The sequence below is a fragment of the Artemia sp. Qi Xiang Cuo genome, chromosome 10 (assembly GCF_049724085.1).
Source record: "Artemia sp. Qi Xiang Cuo chromosome 10, ASM4972408v1, whole genome shotgun sequence".
NCBI classification, from domain to species: Eukaryota; Metazoa; Arthropoda; class Branchiopoda; order Anostraca; family Artemiidae; genus Artemia; species Artemia sp. Qi Xiang Cuo.
In genome coordinates this window covers 33,104,164-33,127,474 of record NC_142803.1, presented here as the reverse complement: position 1 = coordinate 33,127,474, position 23,311 = coordinate 33,104,164, and the positions used below count along the sequence as shown (strand labels likewise).

Genomic DNA, 23,311 nt, shown 5'->3' with positions numbered 1-23,311 from the left:
ACTAAAATTAGGGGTGGTCGTATAAACCACCCCTAATCTCTGCGACCAGGGCAGTCGTATAAGATGCGGAGGGGCTCATTCGATTGGAAATTTGGTGTTGTAAATTATGCCCTGGGGGCATATATTGTTCTTATGGAAGGGATGCTCGTATAAGCATTAGAGGGGGTTCATTTAATTGGAAATTTAAAGTTCTAGTTCATTTTTTAAGAGTCAAAAGAGATTGGAGGGCAACCAGCCCCGCCCCCACGTCCTATTTCCCCAAACGTATCTGATCAAAATTTTAATAGAACCATGTTGCTAAAAATAGTTCAAATATCAGATAACAAAAACTCCGGGGTTGACAGAAACCCTTTGAGCTCGGAGGCAGGTGTTGTAAGCCATGCCCCGGGGGCATATAAGGTTTGTATGGAAGGGGTGTTCGTATGAACTTCAGAGGCGGCTCAATTGATTGGAAATTGAAAGTTCTGGTTCCTTTTTTAAGAATCGAAAGTGATCGGAGGGCATCTATTTTCCATCCACCCCCTTTTTCTCAAATACATCCGATAAAAAACAAAAAAAAATTTTTAAACACGAAAAACGGGTTTTAATTTTCTAACAAGCAGTGAACTACAAAACAATTAATTATGCACAAAAGCTCCGAATATTTCGGCCCCACATCCGGTAGCCTTTCTAAAATTAAAAAAAAAAAAAATAAATAAAGCAAAAAAAAAACAACTTAAATTACATTAAAAAAAAACATACTAAAAACAAAAAGAGAACAAAAAGCAAAAAAGAAATAAAAATATAAATAAATAAGAAAAAAACTCACATATTAATTAAACACTTCCATGCACTGAATGTCTTTCAACTGGCCTCCTCTCAGTATATAAATGGAAATATATTAAATAAACACTTCCATGTGTTTATTTAATATATTTCAATATAGACATTCAGTACATGGAAGTGTTTATTTAATATATTTCCATTTATATACTGAGAGGAGGCCAGTTGAAAGACATTCAGTGCATGGAAGTGTTTAATTAATTTGTGAGTTTTGTTCTTATTTATTTATATTTTTCTTTCGTTTTTGCTTTTTGTTCTCTTTATGTGTTTAGTATGTTTTATTGTAATGTAATTTAAGTTGTTTTTTTTTTTGCTTTATTTATTTATTTTTTTTTTAAGTTGAGAAATGCACCCGGATGTGGGGCCGAAATATTAGGAGCTTTTGTGCATAATTAATTGTTTTGTAGTTCACTGCTTGTTAGAAAATTAAAACCCGTTTTTCGTGTTTAAAAATTTTTTTTTGTTTTTAATGGAAAAGCAGTGTGGTCTAAGAAATTATTTAAATACATCCGATCAAAATTTTGATATAGCCGTTTTATTCAGAATAGTCCTAATATCAGAAAACAATAACTTCAGGGTCAACATAACCCCCCCCCCCCAAGAGCCTGGGGGAAGGGTTGTAACTTATATCCCCCAGGGGCATATAAGTTTTTACGGAAGAGTTGGTCGTGTAAGCTTCGGAGGGGACTCAAATGATTAGAAATTTAAAGTTCTAGTTCCCTTTTTAAGAGTCAAAAGTGACTGAATGGCAACTATCCCCCCATCTACCACCCTGTTTTCCCCAAATGTGTCCAATAAAATTTTGGAGACAGTCATTTTGTTCAAAAAAAGACCAAAGATTATAAAACACATACTCTGGGATTTACACAGCCCCCAAGAACAAGTGTTGTAAATTATGCCCGAGGGCATATAAGATTTTTATGGAAGAAGTGGTCATATAAACTTTGGAGGGGGCTCATCAGATTTGGAATAGAAAGGTCTAGTTCCGTTTTTAAGAGTAAAGGGACTGGAGGGCAACTAGCCTCACCCCGCCAACTTTTCCCCAAATCCATCCGATCAAATTTTTGAGATAGCCATTTTGTTAAAATAAGTTCAAAATGAGATAACAAAACTCTAGGGTCGACACAGCCCCCAAAATTCCGGGGGCAAGTATTGTAAGTTACGCCCTGGGGACATATACGGTTTTTATGCCATGATTTTTAAAATAGCTCAAAGATCACATAAACCCAACCCCGGCTTCTACTAAAAAAAAGCTTCTTAACGATATTTTATTCCAAAACTTATGGAAGCTGACTCCTGTCCCTCCGTGGTCTGATCCACCTCCACTCGAAAAAACATGTCAATGATCAATCATGGGAACTGACCCCTGGCCCTCCCTCAAAGTCCCGACCACCTTTCCCCAAAAAAAGAGTAAAAAAAAATTATCAATGATATTTTATTCCAAAAATTTGGGAGCTGACCCCTGACCCTCTGTCCATGGTCCGACCTCCCCCCCCCCAAAAAAAGCTTATTTATAATATTTTATTCCAGAAATCATGAGAGCTGAACCCTGGCCCTTCCTCCATGCCCCATCTTGAAAAAACCTCCTGCCCTCCATTGCCCGACCCTCCCCCTCCAAAAAACATCTTATTAACGATATTGTATTCTAAAACTTATGGGTGCTGGCGCCTGGCCCTCCTGACACCCTTCCCCCTCCTCGAAAAAAATATCAAGGATAAATCCTGGGAGCTAACCCCTGGTCCTCCCTGCATGGCCCGACCCTCCACCCCTCCTAATAATTATTATCGATATTTTATTCCACAAATAACGGGAGTTGACCCATGACTCTCCCTCCGTGTACCAACCTACCTCCACAAAAAAATTAACAGCAATATTTATTCCAAAAACAATGGGAGCTGACCCCTGGCCCTCCTTCTGTGACCCGACCCCCCCCCCCCCCAAAAAAAAAACAAACTTATTGACAATATTTTATTCAAAAAATTATAGGAACTCACCCCTGGTCCTCTATGACCAGACCCCCTCCCCCTCCCCCCCCCCAAAAAAAAAAAACAATAACGCCAATGTTTTATTCCAAAACTAATGGGAGCTGACGCCTAGTCCTTCATGGACCGATCCCCTCCCCCCGAAAAAAAACTCATCAATGATAAAACATGGGAGCTAACCCCTAGTCCGCTTTCCATGGCCAACCCCCTCCCCCCGAAAAAATTGTTAATGATGTTTTATTCCAAAAATATGGGAGCTGACCCTTGACCCTCCCTCAATGGCCTAACCCCCCCCCCCCCAAAAAAAAAGAATTAATGATTCTTTATTCCAAAAATCGTGGGATAATAGTATGACCTCCCCCCCCCCAAAAAAAAAAAAACAAAAACAAACAACTTATTAATGGTATTTTATTCTAAAAATCATAGGAGCTGATCCCTTGCCCTCTTTCCATGGCCCAAATACCCGCCCTCAAAAAAAATATTAAAGATAAAATATTCTAAAAGACATGGGAGCTGATCCTGGTCCTTCCTCTTTGGCCCAAACCGTGCCCCCCCCCCCACCCAAAAAATTATTATCGATTTTGTATTTCAAAAATATGGGAGATGACCCCTGGCCCTCCCTCCGTGTCCTAAACCCCCCCCCCCCAAAAAAAAAAATCTACAAAAACAATACATTAATAACGATATTTAATCCAAAAATCAAAGGATCTAACACCTGGCCTTCCCTCCATGGTCTGCCTCCCCCCTCAAAAAAAAATATCAACGATATTTTATTCCAAAAATCATGGAGCTGACCCCTAGTCCTCCCCATGGTCCGAACGCCGTCCCCCCCCCCCAAAAAAAAACTTATTTTTCAAAATTTCAAAATAAAATAAAAACTTATTATATATATATATATATATATATATATATATATATATATATATATATATATATATATATATATATATATACATATATATATATACACACACACACACACACACACACACACACACACACACACACACACACACACACACACACACACACACACACACACACACATATATATATATATATATATATATACACACACACACACACACACACACACACACACACACACACACACACACACACACACACACACACACACACACACACACACACACACACACACACACACACACACACACATATATATATATATATATATATATATATATATATATATATATATATATATATATATATATATATATATATATATATATATATATATATATATATATATATATATATATATATATATATATATATATATATATATATATATATATATATATATATATATACTTAACCATGTTTCTTGTGTAAATTTTCATGCGTCATATATACTAAAAACGATAAAACCACTCCCGAGCCGTGGTTATATATATATTTATATAAATAAATAAATATATATATATATATATATTTGAACATTTTATTAGTTTCTTAGTGAGCATAAAATACTACCTGTTTCACAGCTACAAGACAAAACAAATAATGCCTATAGGACGATCGAAATTTACAGTTATCAAAAACCGTAATTCGGTTGAACAAGAATAAATTTTCGAACCATCAAATATGACAAGATACAGGTGACGACTCGAAAAATGTAAATTCTCCATTGCTTAAAATGAACAGCCTGAACAACCCAAACCAATCGGAGCAGCTAAGGCAAAGGGCATTGGAAAACTGCATAAAATAATGAGAACCCAAAATGAAGAAAAAAGAAGAATTCGGTTAGAAGACATGCAACACCGAGAATCAGAACTTGTCAAAAACAAAAGTGAAGAACAAGACCGATGAAATGAGATTCACGTTGAAATATAATATATATATATATATATATATATATATATATATATATATATATATATATATATATATATATATATATATATATATATATATATATATATATATATATATATATATATATATATATATATATATATATATATATATATATAATCAGAACGTGTCAAAAACAAAAGTGAAGAACAAGACCGATGAAATGAGATTGACGTTGAAATGAGGAGTGTTTGAAAACTCGAATCTTTGGCAAACAAAAAGAACATAAATTAATTTCTGTTCGATAATTTTTCAAAAAAGAAGTTTTAAAAGAAAAGGAAAGATCATATTAAACTCAAAACCAGCAGTAATAAATCCCTATAATAAATCGAACTCAAAACGACCAGAAATTACTTTTAAAGAATAAATGAAACCCTAAACGAGAACACATTAAATAAACAATCATAGCAAAGAAAGATACAACAGATACTAATATAAATGAATAAATAAATCTTTAAACGATTAAAACTTAAGCTGAATATTCAAATCAAGCTTAAAGCGAACAAAAATTGCTACAAACAAGAGTTTCTCTTCTCTCACTGTAGAAGTCTAAAGCCTGCTGTGTCATTGGTGCTTTACTGAAAACGAATTATATTACAAATATTTTTTTGCACTTATTGCTGCATTGAAAATAAACATAAAAATTACAGTAAACTTAAATTTTGAACTTATGAGCTTGCAGCAATTTTATATTTAGCAAAATATTCGGTTTAATTTTATTAGTTCTTTACAAGACCGTTCAAGAGAAATATAGTTTCATTACAAACAAAAGTTTGGATACTGCTCCCTTCCCTAACTGTTAAAGTCTAAAGCACTGGCACTGTGTCAATGGCACTTCACTAAAAACAAATTATATTACAAATTTTTTTTTTCCAGTTAATACAGCATTGAAAGTGAAAATAAAAATTACAGTGAAATAAAATCTTGAACTGGTGATGTTTCAATAATTAATATCGTTATATATATATATATATGAAATATCCAGTTTGATTTTATTTGTACTTTCCAAGACTGTTCAAGACACATATAATTTTAGTAATGCGCCAATGAAGCATTAGTTTTTAGTCTTTACAGTGAGAGAAGGAGACAATACCACAACTCTTGTTTGTAGGGATTTGTGATTTTGTTCGTTTCAATTGATATATTCAATTTAAGTTTTTCTCGTTTCAAAATTTATTCATTCATTTATGTTAGTACCTATTGTATGTGTGTTTGTTCAATTTCTGTTCGTTTTGGGTTTCATTTATTCTTTAATAATAATTTCTAGTGTTTTTTTACTTTGAATAATCGTAGGTTTCTATTTCTTCTGATCTTGAGTTTAATATGACCTTTACTTTTCTTTGAAAAACTTCTTTTTCGAAAAGTTCTTTTTTTTTATTAATTACTGAAAATGTATGTGTTTTTACAGAATTTTTTTTCCTCATTATAGTGCTGAAAATAAATACTGATACAAATTTCAAAGAAAAATTTTATCAGCATTTTAGATTACTCGACACAGTGTTGTAGTTCTTACGTTTTTTTTCTAATCTTTAAAAGAAACTATTTGTGGGAAAAGTTTTACTTCCAATAGAATGTCTTCCAGTAGAATATTGAAAATCGAAGCTTCTTAGTTTTGTGCCACACGACATCTACACTGGAAGGAAATAAAATCAAAAAGTGACTTTCACAATAGCAGCTCAGAAGCAGATGAAGATAAACGGAAGCATAAGATAATGCAACCTACGTAGACACTATAGGAGAAGAAATATTGCTAATGGCCGAAAATTGACCGAACCATACCGATTAAATTTTTCCGACAATGAGTCTAAGACAGGCCTTCTTAAACTATGGGTTGCGACCCCAAATAGGGTCACATAGGAAAATTTTGAGGTCACGAAAGATTTTAATGTCAAATATTTTACAATGGTAAAAATGCTACATGGAAGTAATTATGGCAATAATACTCGAAAAATTCCTTTGTTGAACGACACTGTCTCGGATAGAATTTCTGATAATAACAAGGACCAATTAGTACAACTTATTACAAGAATTAAAGAAATCCCAAATTTTTAGTTCTATTCGACGAAACAACTAATATTATTAAATTGGCTCAGGTTCTAGTATTCGTCAGGTACGTTTACAAAGAAATTGCGGAGGAAGAATTATTTTGTCGTCCTATGAAAGACCATACTACACGGAAAGACATTTATTGTAAAGTCGATAATTTTCTTAAAAACTGAAAGTTTACAATGGAAAAATTGCTGAGGAACATGCACAGAGGGTGCACGAGCAATGAGAGGCAGAAATATTTGTTTTAAATCAGTTTTTCAAGCTGTTCATTATAACCGTATAACTTTTACTCACTGCTTTATCCACCGAGAGGCCCTTGTAGCGAAAAAATTAGCACCAGAATTGAACTATGGGCTTCAGAATGCAGTTAAGATTATAAATTTTCTTAAGAGCCTTGCCCTTAACAGCCGCTTTTTTCCAAATCTCTAAGGATACGGATTCCGGCTACACAACTTAATCATTACATGCATAAGTTAAGATGGTTGTTAAGAGTTCAAAATTTAAGAAGAGTATCGTTATTAAATGACGAAATGGAATATTTTCGATTTTGTCATTTCGATTTCGTCATTTCGATTTCGTCATTGAAAGAAAATGTGAACTTGCTGTTTTTTTTTCAAAATAACTTATGGCTATCTAAGCTGTGTTATTTGTCAGATATCTTTGCGACATTAACAAATTGCAATATATTTAATTCGGATGACAAAATTGAAAGTTTTATTAAAAAGATTAACGTTTGGAAAAGTAGGGTAGAAAAAAAGCGTTCGAAATGTACTCCAGTGTCAACATTTTTATAATCGAGAAAAAGCATTGTAAAACTTTTTTTGGCAAAATTTATTGTAGATCACTTAAAAACGCTAGAAACACTGTTCCGCTTGGATTCAAAAGCCTTTTGGGATTGGCTTAAGTGAGATTGATCTGCCAATTAAAGTACATGGGAATTTGCCGAGCTTTCCTGTGACTGAAGCTTAAAATCACGATTCCCAAAAAAGCCCTTGACCGAATCCTTGAAAAAAAAACTAGAATGAAATTTTCCACAATCGTTGATATGGCGTTAAATGTTCTTCTTCCACTCAACAACATATTTATGTGAAGTTACTTTCTCAGCGATATCGTTATTCATTAAAAATTTTTGAAGAGGTCTTACGACCAGCAGTGTCAAATTATCCACCAAGATTTAATTTATGATGCGTTAAAAAACATGCCTATCTATCTCATCAAATTTCTTTTCTTTCATTTTAATTGAACACTTACCACTCAACGACTGCATTCGAATCACAGTTTATATAATTATCCAGTATGATCATTCCCTATCTCACCCATTATAAAAACCCGGACGGGGGGGCGAGTGCTCCAGAGAACGTAGAAACATAAGCGGCATCAGATCTTTTCACGGGTAGACAAGTCAGACGCGAAACAATCGGAAACAAGTGGAAACCCGCTATTACGAATAATGCACTTTGTAACCATTTCTCATTGATAGAACGTGAAACAATCGGAAACACTGATCCATAACTGCACGAAGAAGTGGGAGGAGCTTTTTGTTCGCACCGAGAACGAAGACCAGAAATGATCTGCGATAAGCTTACTGGATAATTATATAAACTGTGGTTCGAATATATTACAGAGAACAAGACCGTCAGAATTCCCTTTTATTTATGTTATTGCAAAGACTGCAATTTTGATGATAAATAAAGAATATAATTTTTGTAACTATAACAAATACAATTTTGCAACTTTTAGTGCAGTTTTCAATTTAGATAGTTGTATGTTTCTAAACGAATTCTAAAACTATATATTTTCATCTGTATGTGTATATTGTAAGTAGAGATGCTCGTCTGGATTCTATGGGGCCCCCGTACCAAACAGGTTTTTCTGGTAGGTATTCTATTCTACAGGGCATTACACCTTTGCCAAGATATTTACACAATTTAAGGACAAGTTTTTCTGACGCAGATTTCTAATTCCTGATATACAAGTTTTTTTTTAGGTTAAATCCGTGGTCATTCATCTTTAAATTGATTAGTAGTTTTTTTTTTTTTAAACTTGGATAATAGGTTTTTAAACCTATTACTAAGAACGCTACATGCATTCCATTTTTGGAACTAGGAGCGAGATTGTGTTATGCTAACAGACTGGTTTCGTTTCACGGGTTCATTAATAGAAGGACTAATGTTTTTTAAAAGGGTAATTACTTCTTAAGTTTACGAGATTTGCGAATTTTTTGCGAAAAGGTATTTGCGTAAAGGTATTGCGATGGTTAAGAATGCCTCACGGGGAATTAAAGAATGGGATGCTTGCATCAACAATACAAAGAATATGCTCAGATACTTAATAGATTTGACGCCTACAAGAGACATTGGTAGAAGGTATTCAATAGCTTAATTGAAAAGTAACGATAGAATGACATTGTGACTTGACCTAGCTTTACCTCACCGATGTGGTCTGTATAATACACAAGTGATGATTTGCACAGTGTTGTCAATTTTAAATAGTTTAGAAATAAAAAAAATTAACAAGAAATGTCTGAAAAGTGTTTTGAGGGAGTTGAGTTGCACGAGGGTTCAGTTACATACGGATTCAGTTACACGGGGATTAGTTAAATGGGGTCGAGTAGCACGGAGGTTCTGTTGTACAGGGTTTCGGTTATACAGGGGTTCTGTTACATGGGGGGTTCAGTTGTACGGGGTGTCGGTTATACCGGGGTTCAGTTACCTGGGGGGTTCAGTTATTTTTTCTGATTTTGTGTGTTTTCGCAAGAAAATAACTGGTCTTTTAGCAAACTTAGCCATAGCTACCTGAAACTCTGCTTAAATATCTTCATTTTTAATCTAATTGCATAGCTACTAAAGGAACATTGAACATTTTTTCTGATTTTGTGTGACCACCCGGCACCCCAAAGACTCCTGAGCCTCCATTATAATACTTTTTAAGGCTTGATTATATCTTTTCAGAACAAATTATTATTTTAGGGAATTATTTCGGTGAAACAGTTAGAGACATTTGAACGGTGTTGTGAGGTCCATTACCAGAACCCCAAAGGGCTCCAATCCCCCCACCCTAACCCCGAAGGAAGCCCCCGGACAGCAAAGGTTCTCTGGACCCCCAAAGGACCCCCGGCGCCCCGATGCCTCCTGAGACCCCCATTATAATACTTTTTAAGGCTTTATTATATCTTTTCAGAACAAATTATTATTTTAGGGAATTATTCCGGTGAAACAGTTAGAGATATTTTAAGAGATGATTTTAGAAAAGGACTTGAGGACGAAACTCTGTGGTCGTTATAATACACAAGTTCCATTTGAACGGTGTTGTGAGGTCCCTTACCACAACCCCAAAGGGCTCCGATCCCCCACCCCAACCCCGAAGGAAGCCCCGGACAGCAAAGGTTCTCTGGACCCCAAAGGACCCCGCGCCCCGATGCCTCCTGAGTCCCCATTATAATACTTTTAAGGCTTTATTATATCTTTTCAGAACAAATTATTATTTTAGGAATTATTTCGGTGAAACAGTTAGAGACATTTTAAGAGGTTGAGGTCCCACAACCCCAGGGTCGATCCACCACCGAAGGAGCCCCTACAGCAGGCTCTGGACCTGAGCTCCGAGCCCCATTATAATACTTTTTAAGGCTTTATTATATCTTTTCAGAACAAATTATTATTTTAGGGAATTATTTCGGTGAAACTCTGTGGTCGTTATAATACACAAGTTCCATTTGAACGGTGTTGTGAGGTCCCTTACCACAACCCCAAAGGGCTCCGATCCCCCCACCCCAACCTCGAAGGAAGCCCCCGGACAGCAAATGTTCTCTGGACCCCCAAAGGACCCTCGGCGCCCCGATGCCTCCTGAGTCCCCCATTATAATACTTTTTAAGGCTTTATTATATCTTTTCAGAACAAATTATTATTTTAGGGAATTATTTCGGTGAAACAGTTAGAGACATTTTAAGAGATGATTTTAGAAGAGGACTTGAGGGTGAAACTCTGTGGTCGTTATAATACACAAGGTCCATTTGAACAGTGTTGTGAGGTCCCCTTACTGCAACCCCAAAGGGCTCCGATACCCCACCCAACCCCCGAAGGAACCCCCGGTTCTCAAAGGTTCTCTACGCTCCCAAAAGGGCCCCCGTCGCCCCAAAGACTCCCGAGCCTCCATTATAATACCTGTTAAGGCTTTATTATATCTTTTTTAGAACAAATTATTATTTTAGGGAATTATTTCGGTGAAACAGGCCCTCATAGGTGTTTGTTGTCTGAAACCTATAGTTTGGGATGAATCGTTTGCTATTTCAAGCTTTTCTGAGCTAAGGTTTCTTAGTATTTCATAGGTGTCTGTTGTCTGAAACTTATGATTTGAGGTATGTAATTTGCTATTTCCGACTTTTCATAACCAGATTTCTTAGTCTTTCGTAGGTATGTGGTGTCTGAAACCTATGATTTGGGATGTGTGGGTTGCTATTTTTTTATTTTTCTGAGCTGGATTTCTTAGCCTTTCGTAGGTGTGTGTTGACTGAAACCTATGATTTGGGAATGAGTGGTTTGCTATTTTTGACTTTTCTGAGTTGGATTTCTTAGCATTTCATAGGTGTGTGCTTTCAGAAAATTATGGTTTGGGAGGTGTAGTTTACTTTTTGGACTTTTCAGAGCTAGGATTCTTAGTCCCTCATAGGTGTTTGTTGTCTGAAACTTCTAGTTTGGGATGAGTAGTTGGATATTTCAGGCTTTTCTGAGCTAAGGTTTACTAGTATTTCGTAGGTGAAGCTTCCACGTCAGTTTTAAGTTCACCAAGACATAAAAAATTTGAAGTTCAGTTCTAATTTTTCCACAGAAGATAAGAAAAGTTATACTATGTTTGTGATTATTTTCTATGAAGATAGAAAGTTTCACTTTAATTCTAAATTTTCTTAAATTCAGTTCCAACTTTTCTCAAAGAGATGAGAAAATTTAAAGTTCAATTCAAAATTTTCTCAACGAAGTCAAGGAAAGTTCAAGTTCCCTACCGAATTTTACCAAAGAACACAATTCAATTCTAATTTATCCAGAGAAAATAAAAATCTTCCACTTAAGTTCTTTATTTCACAAAGACATAAAGAAATTTAAAGTTCAATTCTAAATTTTTCAGTGGAAGATAGAAAAAGTAATACCATACTTGTGAATACTTTCACGGAAGATAAAAAGTTCTAGTTCAATTTTAAATTTTCTCAATGAAGTGAAGAAAAGTTCAAGTTCCCTACTGAATTTTACCAAAGAACACAATTCAATTCTAATTTATCCAGAGAAAATAAAAATCTTCCACTTAAGTTCTTTATTTCACAAAGACATAAAGAAATTTAAAATTCATTTCTAAATTTTTCAGTGGAAGATAGAAAAAGTAATACCATACTTGTTAATATTTTCACGGAAGATAAAAATTTCTAGTTCAATTTAAAATTTTATCAACCAAGTGAAGAATAATTCAAGTTCTCTACTGAATTTTACCAAAGAACACAATTCAATTCTAATTTCACCAGAGAAAATAAAAATCTTCCAGTTCATTTCTTTATTTCACAAAAACATAAAGAAATTCAAAGTTCAATTCTAAATTTTTTAGTGGAAGATAGAAAAATTAATACCATACTTGTGAATATTTTCACGGAAGATAAAAAAGTTCTAGTTCAATCTAAAATTTTATCAATGAAGTGAAGAAAAGTTCAAGTTCTCTACTGAATTTTACCAAAGAACACAATTCAATTCTAATTTCTCCAGAGACAACAAAAATCTTCCACTTAAGCTCTTTATTTTACAAAGACATAAAGAAATTTAGAGTTCAATTCTAAATTTTTCGATGGAAGATAGGAAAAGTAATACCATACTTCTGAATATTTTCCCGGAAGATAAAAAGTTCTAGTTCAATTCAAAATTTTCTCAACGAAGTGAAGAAGAATTCAAGTTCTCTTCTGAATTTTACCAAAGAACACAATTCAATTCTAATTTCACCAGAGAAAATAAAAATCTTCCACTTAAGTTCTTTATTTCACAAAGACATAAAGAAATTTAAAGTTCAATTCTAAATTTTTCGGTGGAAGATAGAAAAAGTAATACCATACCTGTGAACATTTTCTCGAAGAGATGAAAAATTTTAAATACTATTCCAAATTTTTCACAGAAGATAAAAAGTTCAAGTTCTCTTCGGAATTTTACCAAGGAACACAATTCAATTCTAATTTCTCCAGAGAAAATAAAAATCTTCCACTTAAGTTCTTTATTTCACAAAGACATAAAGAAATTTAAAGTTTAATTCTAAATTTTTCTGTAAAAGATAGAAAAAGTAATACCATAGATTTGAATGTTTTCGCGGAAGATAAAAAGTTCTAGTTCAATTTACAATTTACTCAACAAAGTGAAGAAAAGTTCAGTTTCTCTACTGAATTTTACTAAAGCAAATTCTTTCTTGAACTTACCTCCTGGATAAATAAAAAGACATTTCATTCAAGAAATTATGACAAATTCTAAGTAAGTAATAAACTGTTTCTTGAATCCTCCTCCTGAATTCACAATACAGATATTTCATTTAGGAAATTACGAAAAAATTGTAAGCTAGTGACATACCCTTCTTGAATACATCTAGTTGATACAAACTGCGGAAATTTTGTTAAAAAAATTATAAAAAATGTAATGTAAGTATCAAATTAATTCTCTACTTAACCTCCTTGAGAACTAAAAAAGACATTTCATTCAAGAAATTATGACAAAATTCTAAGTAAGTAACAAACTCTTTCTTGAAGTTACCTCATGGATACATAAGGCTGAAATTTCATTTAAGAAATTATGAAAAAATTGTAAGCAAGTAACAAACTCTTTCCTGAAGTCACCTCGTGGATACAAAATGCAGAAATTTCATTAAAGAAATTATGAAAAAATTGTAAGTAAGTAGCAAATTCTTTCTTGAATTCACCTGCTGGATAAACAAAAACACATTTCATTCAAGAAATTATCAAAAAAATTCCAAGTAAGTAACAAACTCATTATTGTTTTCACGACTTAGATACACGATGTATAAATTTAATTCAAGAAATTATGAAAAAATTATCAGTAGGTAATAATTTCTGTCTTGAAGTCAACTCTTGGATACACAATACGGAAATTTCATTCAATAAATTATGAAAAAATTATCATAAATTGTAAGTAAGTAGCAAATTCTTTCTTGAATTAAAGTCATTTCATTCAAGAAATTATGACAAAACTATAAATAAGTAACAAACCCTTTCTTGAAATTACCTCATGGATACACAACGCTTTATTGTTTTCACGACTTAGATACACGATGTAGAAATCGAATTCAAGGAATTATAAAAAAAGAAAAGTAAGTAACAAACTCTTTCTTGACATCTCTTGGATACAAAAAGAAGACATTTCATTCAAGAAACTATGACAAAATTCTAAGTAAGTAAAAAACTCATTCTTGAATTCGTCGTTTACATTCACAATACAGAAATTTCATTCTATGGGACCTCTACAAGTGATTAAACACGTTTTGAAACTACATGCTATTTGCTTGCCTTTCCTTGGCACCTTTCCAAAACGAGCGGGGATCCCCCACTGGTTCCTACACATTGCAAAAAGTGACGTCTCTGTGTCGTCTCTGTGACGACTCTGTGATGACACACACATAGAGACGAGACACGCACAGACACGAAACACATGCAGCGTCATAGTGAGAGAGATATCCAAAAAGTTGGGTTGATCTCGGTTCACTTAGAGTGGCACGCCACTCTAAGTGAACCTAGATCAACCCAACTTTTGGATATCTCTCTCACTATGACTCTGTTTGTGTATCGTGTCTGTACGTGTCTCGTCTCTATGTGTGTGTGTCATCACAGAGACGATACAGAGATGACACAGAGACATCACTTTTTTGCAATGTGTAGGAACCAGTGGGGAATCCCCACTCGTTTGGAAAGGTGCCAAGGAAAGGCAAGCAAATAGCATGTAGTTTCAAAACGTGTTTAATTATGTGTAGAGGTCCCATAGAATGAAATTTCTGTATTGTGCATGTAAACGGCGAATTCAAGAATGATTTTTTTACTTACTTTGAATTTTGTCATAATTTCTTGAATGAAATGTTTTTTTTTTTTATCTAAGAGATGTCAAGAAAGAGTTTGTTACTTAATTCCCTTTTTTTTATAATTTCTTGAATTAAATTTCTACATCGTGTATCTAAATCATGAAAACAATGAAGCGTTTTGTATCCATGATATAACTTAGAGAAATGATTTGTTACTCATTTAGAATTTTTTCATAATTTCTTGAATGAAATGACTTTTTTGTTTATCCAAGAGGCGAATTCAAGAAAGAATTTGCTACTTACATACAATTTATGATAATTTTTTGATAATTTATTGAATGAAATTTCTGTATTGTGTATCCAGGAGTTGACTTCAAGAAAGAAATTGTTACTTACTGAGAATTTTTTCATAATTTCTTGATTTAAATTTCTACATCGTGTATCTAAGTCGTGAAAACAATAATGAGTTTGTTACTTACTTGGAATTTTGTTATAATTTCTTGAATGGAATGTCTTTTTGTTTATCCAGCAGGTGAATTCAAGAAAGAATTTGCTACTTACTTACAAATTTTTTATAATTTCTTTAATGAAATTTCTGCATTCTGTATCCACGAGGTGACTTCAGGAAAGAGTTTGTTACTTGCTCACAATTTTTTCATAATTTCTTAAATAAAATTTCTGCATTATGTATCCATGAGGTAACTTCAAGAAAGAGTTTGTTACTAACTTAGAATTTTGTCATAATTTCTTCAATGAAATGTCTTTTTTATAGATCCAGGAGGCGAATTCGAGAAAGAATTTGCTACTTACTTACAATTTTTGATAATTTCTTAAATGAAATTTCTGCATTGTGTATCCACGAGGTGTATTCAAGAAAGAGTTTGTTACTTGCTTGCAATTTCTTCATAATTTCTTAAATGAAATAACTGTATTGTGCATTCAAGAGGAGGATTCAAGAAACAGTTTGTTACTTACTTAGAATTTGTCATAATTTCTTGAATGAAATGTCTTTTTTATTTATCCAGGACGCGAATTCAAGAAAGAATTTTCTTTAGTAAAATTCAGAAAAGAAATTGAACTTTTCTTCACTTCGTTGAGAAAATTGTAAATTGAACTAGAACTTTTTATCGTCCAGGAAAACATTCAAAAGTATAGTATTACTTTTTCTATCTACCACCGAAAAATTTAGAATTGAACTTTAAATTTCTTTATGTCCTTGTGAAATAAAGAACTTAAGTGGAAGATTTTTATTTTCTCTGGAGAAATTAGACTTGAAGTGTGTTCTTTGGTAAAATTCCGAAGAGAACTTGAACTTTTTTATCTTCTGTGAAAAATTTGGAATAGTATTTTAAATTTTTCATCTCTTCGAGAAAATATTCACAGGTATGGTATTACTTTTTCTATCTTCCACCGAAAAATTTAGAATTGAACTTTAAATTTCTTTATGTCTTTGTGAAATAAAGAACTTGAGTGGAAGATTTTTATTTTCTCTAGTGAAATTAGAATTGAATTGTGTTCTTTGGTAAAATTCAGAAGAGAACTTGAATTCTTCTTCACTTCGTTGAGAAAATTTTAAATTGAACTAGAACTTTTTATCTTCCGCGAAAATATTCACAAGTATGGTATTACTTTTCCTATCTTCCATCAAAAAATTTAGAATTGAACTCTAAATTTCTTTATGTCTTTGTAAAATAAAGATCTTAAGTGGAAGATTTTTGTTTTCTCTGGAAAAATTAGAATTGAATTATGTTCTTTGGTAAAATTCAGTAGAGAACTTGAACTTTTCTTCACTTCATTGAGAAAATTTTAAATCGATCTAGAACTTTTTTATTTTCCGTGAAAATATTCACAAGTATGGTATTACTTTTTCTATCTTCCACCGAAAAATTTAGAATTGAACTTTGAATTTCTTTATGTCTTTGTGAAATAAAGAAATGAAGTGGAAGATTTTTATTTTCTCTCGTGAAATTAGAATTGAATTGTGTTCTTTGGTAGAACTCAGAAGAGAACTTGAATTTTTCTTCACTTCATTGAGAAAATTTTAAATTTAACTAGAACTTTTTATCTTCCGGGAAAATATTCACAACTATGGTATTACTTTTTCTATCTTCCACCGAAAAGTTTAGAAATGAACTTTATATTTCTTTATGTCTTTGTGAAATAAAGAACTTAAGTGGAAGATTTTTATTTTCTCTGGATAAATTAGAATTGAATTGTGTTCTTTGGTAAAATTCAGTTAGGAACTTGAACTTTTCTTCACTTCATTGAGAAAATTTAAAATTGAACTAGAACTTTTTATCTTCCGTGAAAATATTCACAAGTATGGTATTACTTTTTCTATCTTCCACTGAAAAATTTAGAATTGAACTTTAAATTTCTTTATGTCTTTGTGAAATAAAGAACTTAAGTGGAAGATTTTTATTTTCTCTGGATAAATTACAATTAAATTGTGTTCTTTGGTAAAATTCGGTAGGGGACTTGAACTTTCCTTCACTTCGTTGACATAATTTTGAATTGAACTTTAAATTTTCTCATCTCTTTGAGAAAAGTCGGAACTGAATTTAAGAAAATTTAGAATTAAATTGAAACTTTCTATCTTCATAGAAAATAATCACAATAATAGTATAACTTTTCCTATCTTCTATGGAAAAATTAGAACTGAACTTTAAATTTTTTATGTCTTGGTGAACTTAAAACTGACGTGGAAGCTTCACCTACGAAATACTAAGAAACCTTAGCTCAGAAAAGTCTGAAATATCCAACTACTCATCCCAAACTAGAAGTTTCAGACAACAAACACCTATGAGGGACTAAGAATCTTAGCTCTGAAAAGTCCAAAAAGCAAACTACACCTCCCAAATCATAATTTTCTGAAAGCACACACCTATGAAATGCTAAGAAATCTAACTCAGACAAGTCAAAAATAGCAAACCACTCATTCCCAAATCATAGGTTTCAGTCAACACACACCTACGAAAGGCTAAGAAATCCAGCTCAGAAAAGTCAAAAAATAGCAACCCACACATCCCAAATCATTGGTTTCAGACACCACATACCTACGAACGACTAAGAAATCTGGTTATGAAAAGTAGGAAATAGCAAATTGCATACCTCAAATCATAAGTTTCAGACAACACACACCTATGAAATACTAAGAGACCTTAGCTCAGAAAAGCTTGAAATAGCAAACTATTCATCTCAAACTATAGGTTTCAGACAACAAACACCTTTGAGGGCCTGTTTCACCGAAATAATTCCCTAAAATAATAATTTGTTCTGAAAAGATATAATAACGCCTTAAAAAGTTTTATAATGGAGGCTCGGGAGTCTTTGGGGCACCGGGGGCCCCTTTGGGAGCCTAGAGAACCTTTGAGGACCGGGGGTTCCTTGGGGGTTGGGGTGGGGGATCGGAGCCCTTTGGGGTTGCGGTAAGGGGACCTCACAAAACTGTTCAAATGGAACTTGTGTATTATAACGAACACAGAGTTTCACCCTCAAGTCCTCTTCTAAAATCATCTCTTAAAATGTCTCTAACTGTTTCACCAAAATAATTCCCTAAAATAATAATTTGTTCTGAAAAGATATAATAACGCCTTAAAAAGTATTATAATGGGGGACTCAGGAGGCATCGGGGCGCCGGGGGTCCTTTGGGGGTCCAGAGAACCTTTGCTGTCCGGGGGCTTCCTTCGAGGTTGGGGTGGGGGGATCGGAGCCCTTTGGGGTTGTGGTAAGGGACCTCACAACACCGTTCAAATGGAACTTGTGTATTATAACGACCGCAGAGTTTCACCGAAATAATTCCTTAAAATAATAATTTGTTCTGAAAAGATATAATAAAGCCTTAAAAAGTATTATAATGGGGGACTCAGGAGGCTTCGGGGCGCCGGGGGTCCTTTGGGGGTCCAGAGAACCTTTGCTGTCCGGGGGCTTCCTTCGGGGTTGGGGTGGGGGGATCGGAGCCCTTTGGGGTTGTGGTAAGGGACTTCCTCACAACCCTCTTAAAATGTCTCTAACTGTTTCACCGAAATAATTCCCTAAAATAATAATTTGTTCTGAAAAGATATAATAAAGCCTTAAAAAGTATTATAATGGGGGACTCAGGAGGCATCGGGGCGCCGGGGGTCCTTAGGGGGTCCAGAGAACCTTTGCTGTCCGGGGGCTTCCTTCGGGGTTGGAGTGGGGGGATCGGAGCCCTTTGGGGTTCTGGTAAGGGACCTCACAACACCGTTCAAATGTCTCTAACTGTTTCACCGAAATAATTCCCTAAAATAATAATTTGTTCTGAAAAGATATAATCAAGCCTTAAAAAGTATTATAATGGAGGCTCAGGAGTCTTTGGGGTGTCGGGTGGTCACACAAAATCAGAAAAAATGTTCAATGTTCCTTTAGTAGCTATGCAATTAGATTAAAAATGAAGATATTTATGCCGAGTTTCAGGTAGCTATGGCTAAGTTTTCTAAAAGACCAGTTATTTTCTTGCGAAAACACACAAAATGAGAAAAAATAACTGAACCCCCCATGTAACTGAACCCCTGTATAACCGAAACCCCGTACAACTGAACCCGCCATGTAACTGAACCCCTGTATAACCGAAACCCTGTACAACTGAACCTCCGTGCTACTCGACCCCATTTAACTAATCCCCGTGTAACTGAATCCGCATGTAACTGAACCCTCGTGCAACTCAACTCCCTCAAAACACTTTTCAGACATTTCTTGTTAATTTTTTTTATTTCTAAACTATTTAAAATTGACAACACTGTGCAAATCATCACTTGTGTATTATACAGACCAAATCGGCGAGGTAAAGCTAGGTCAAGTCACAATGTCATTCTATCGTTACTTTTAAATTAAGCTATTGAATACCTTCTACCAATGTCTCTTGTAGGCGTCAAATCTATTAAGTATCTGAGCATATTCTTTGTATTGTTGATGCAAGCATCCCATTCTTTAATTATCCGTGAGGCATTCTTAACCATCGCAATACCTTTACGCAAATACCTTTTCGCAAAAAATTCGCAAATCTCGTAAACTAAAGAAGTAATTACCCTTTTCAAAAACATTAGTCCTTCTATTAATGAACCCATGAAACGAAACCAGTCTGATAGCATCAAACAATCTCGCTTCTAGTTCCAAAAATGGAATGCATGTAGCGTTCGTAGTAATAGGTTTAAAAACCTATTAGTCAAGTTTTAAAAAAAAACCGTACTAATCAACTTACAGATGAATGAACATTGATTTAACCAAAAAAAAACGTTTATATCTTGAACTAGAAATCTACGTCAGAAAAACTTGTCCGTAAATTGCGTAAATCTCTTGGCAAAGGTGTAATGCCCTGTAGAATAGAATACCTACCAGAAAAACCTGTTTGGTACGGGGGCCCCATAGAATCCAGACGAGCATCTCTACTATTGTTAGCTAATAAATAAGTCATCAAAAAATATTTATTTGTCTTTCTTTTATATTTATATGGGGTCACTATGAAATTCGCAATCATAAATGTGGTCCTGAATGAAGAAAGTTTAAGAAGTCCTGGTCTAAGATTATGATAGGTCGTTTACTAGTGTTTGAAATGCTTTTTGTTTCAAACAGATCAAAAAATGGCAAGAAGCAACAAAAAACCTAAGATTGAAAGAGGGCATTAATGGGGCTTGTCTAGATTAGTTAATAAAATCCAAAACTCAGAGTTTTTCATTCATATTTTCTCACAGAGAGAGGAATTCCTGACATAAGATTGGCTCAAAAAGACCTCAAAAACATGTGAATTCCCAAGCCTATGAGCCCAATTTTTGTATTCAGTCTCATCTAACAAAAATATGCTACCCCCTCCCCCCGTAGCATTTAAACCGTATACAACTATCTTCATATTTTATCTTAAACAGAATAGAATATACTATTTTACAATAAGGTAAAATGCATATAGTATGAAAAGATCTAGGCAAATTGAACACCATTATGTACGACCAATACCATTTATCGCCATCGTTTTGAATTCAGGTGTATCAGTAATAAAGTTTCATATTTATAGGGCCCCGATCTCCAGTCGCTCTTGACGAAACACGATTAACTGGCTATTTCAACAAATACGCACTTGATAAGAATGGTCTTAGTTCAAGAGATGATATGATTGACCATATTAAAGTTCAACCCACTACAACTGATAATAAGACTACAACAGAACTCCCTTATAAAGTTCCAAAGCCTGGAATTCATAGAAGTAGTCGAAATGATAGTGATAGAAGTGACAGACTTGCTCGCCTGCCAGAGGATGATTATTATTTTGAGGATGATTATTACGATGATTACTCGTATGATGATAGTGAAACTCATGTCGCTAAGCCGGTGCCAATTTGGCTAAGTATCCTACTTGTAGTAGGCTATATATTTGGCGGAGCTACGCTTTTTTCTGGTTGGGAACAATGGAACTTTTTAGATTCAGCATACTTTTGTTTTGTAACCCTGACAACGATTGGTTTTGGTGATTTTGTTCCTGCTCAAAAAGTAAAAGAAAATGTAGAAGTCAGTATAGCCCTTTGCTCGTTATACCTCCTTTTTGGAATTGCCTTGTTGGCCATGAGCTTTAACCTTGTTCAGGAAGAGGTAATCAATTCAGTAAAGTCTATGGCTAAAAGACTTGGTATAATTAAAGATGATGATGAGGAAGATGATGATTAAAATAGAATATGGTAATTTCTATATGGAAATATGGAAATATTTCCATATGGAAATTTCTATATGGAAAAATTTCTATATGGAAAAATTTCAGAATATGGAAATATGGTTTCTAATGTTTCTAATGTTTTTGTTTCTAATGATCATCTAATGTTTCTCTCTTTCTGCCCGGTGAGAACATTTTGGAAAGTAGAAATTTTAATGTAGGTCGAGCGCAAACTGAACCAAAATTTTTATCATTAAAGTAATTACAATTTAGATGGTGTTATCATAATAGATGGAAAAATAGTGGTAGATGTTCTGATGTTAATTTAATTGCTTAATATAACGAATGAACGTCTTAAAAAGTCTATAGGAGGTGCTCAGAAGACCAAATTTGGTGGGTGAGTAGGGCCGTCACGTATGGGGGTGGAAGGGGACGCCCCCTCATCAATGTTTTTGGTCACTCGGTAAAAAAAAAGTAAGTCGGTAAAATTATTTGTTCCGTTCAATAAAGACCATGAAAATACTGACATGTCATCTACAGAAATTTTGAACTTGGTTGGTAAATCCAGCAGTTTTACAGACTCCTGCCATGATTTTACGGATGGTGCCACAATTTTCCATTTGGTCAAATAAACAGCATTAAAATAGTGACATGATATATACTGAAATCTAAATCTCGGTTGGTAAATGCCGCGGTTTTACCGACTTGCGCAGTGATTTTACATATTTTATTTGAAACGGACATTATGCTAATTATTGACAAAAAAACAGTCGGTAAAAATGACCAGCCAGTCGGTAAAATCTCTAGTTCCCCCCCCCATAAAATTTTGGCTAGTAACGACACTGTTGGTGAGCGCCAGATCTATTCGTAGATCATTTTTTATAATATGATAAGATATTAGGTAACATAGAAAAAGTATAGCAATTTGCCAGCAGGTAAACAGCTGAATGTAATGGTGGCAATCAATGGTAAAAAAAGAATCAAACCTGAAGCTGTTTTTGCCTGCCTCAAACACCTTATGAAGCCTTTGTTTTTGGCATCGAGCAAAATGTGCAAGCAGCTCGCCAATTTCTATATCGTGTTTCATTTATTTTTCAGTTAATATTTTTTTGTAATCGGTCAATGGATAAAATTTCTTGATAAAAATCCCTGTCGATAAGTTTTCTACATGGTAATCTAGTAGCAGACAGGAGATGCAGTTCATGCAACAGCTATCGAAGCTATTAAATCAGGATAAATATTAAACAATTATTGTTTAGCTTCTTGTATTTTTTTTAAAGATGAAAAATGGGCTTTAGTTCAGAAGTGTTTCTGTTTTCGGTAAAAAGGTCTCGTGAAAAATCTCTTCGTTGGTCTAATAAAGTCCTACTTCCTCTTCTTAATAAATTGAAAATTTTGTTTAAGTTAAAATCAGTATATCATTTAATATGATTATTGAATATGATTATTGACTCTAGTTGAAAATCATCATGTGTGGAAATCATGTGTTCCTAATCATCTCCGAGCAAATTGCTTTTCAGGAGTTGGTTGACTACCCATTTTCTCCAAATACTAGTGTTGGCTGATGTCTAGATTTACCGATATACCGACACATTGATATTTTCGCTTTCAATATTCGATAAGAATATTTTGAAAATATCTCATCTTACTATAAAGAATATTCTTTCGGTTTGTGATGTTTAACAACCAAAACTATAGTAGTTGGGCTGAAAAAAAGAAAATTACTAATCACACAGGGAAATATCTCTACGCAAAGATCGATCGTTGAGACAGCCTCTCCCTAGGAAATTTGAAGCAATAGTCAGAAAATGTATTTTTTTTTTACATTTTTACCCTATTCCACTCATTGGAGGATTCCTTATTTCCTCTCATTCCACC

General features: G+C 33.9%; 1 protein-coding gene across 1 annotated transcript in view; it reads left to right on the top strand.

Annotated features, from left to right (window-relative positions):
* Window positions 1-22,732, top strand: part of galene (potassium two pore domain channel subfamily K member galene) — a 40,497-nt gene extending 17,765 nt beyond the window's left edge. Inside the window, exon 7 of the mRNA XM_089096195.1 lies at window positions 20,804-22,732. Within this exon, the coding sequence (XP_088952321.1) occupies window positions 20,804-21,450 (647 nt within the window). The 3' untranslated portion in view covers window positions 21,451-22,732. The remainder of the gene's footprint in view (window positions 1-20,803) is intronic.
* Window positions 22,733-23,311: the final 579 nt, after the last annotated feature.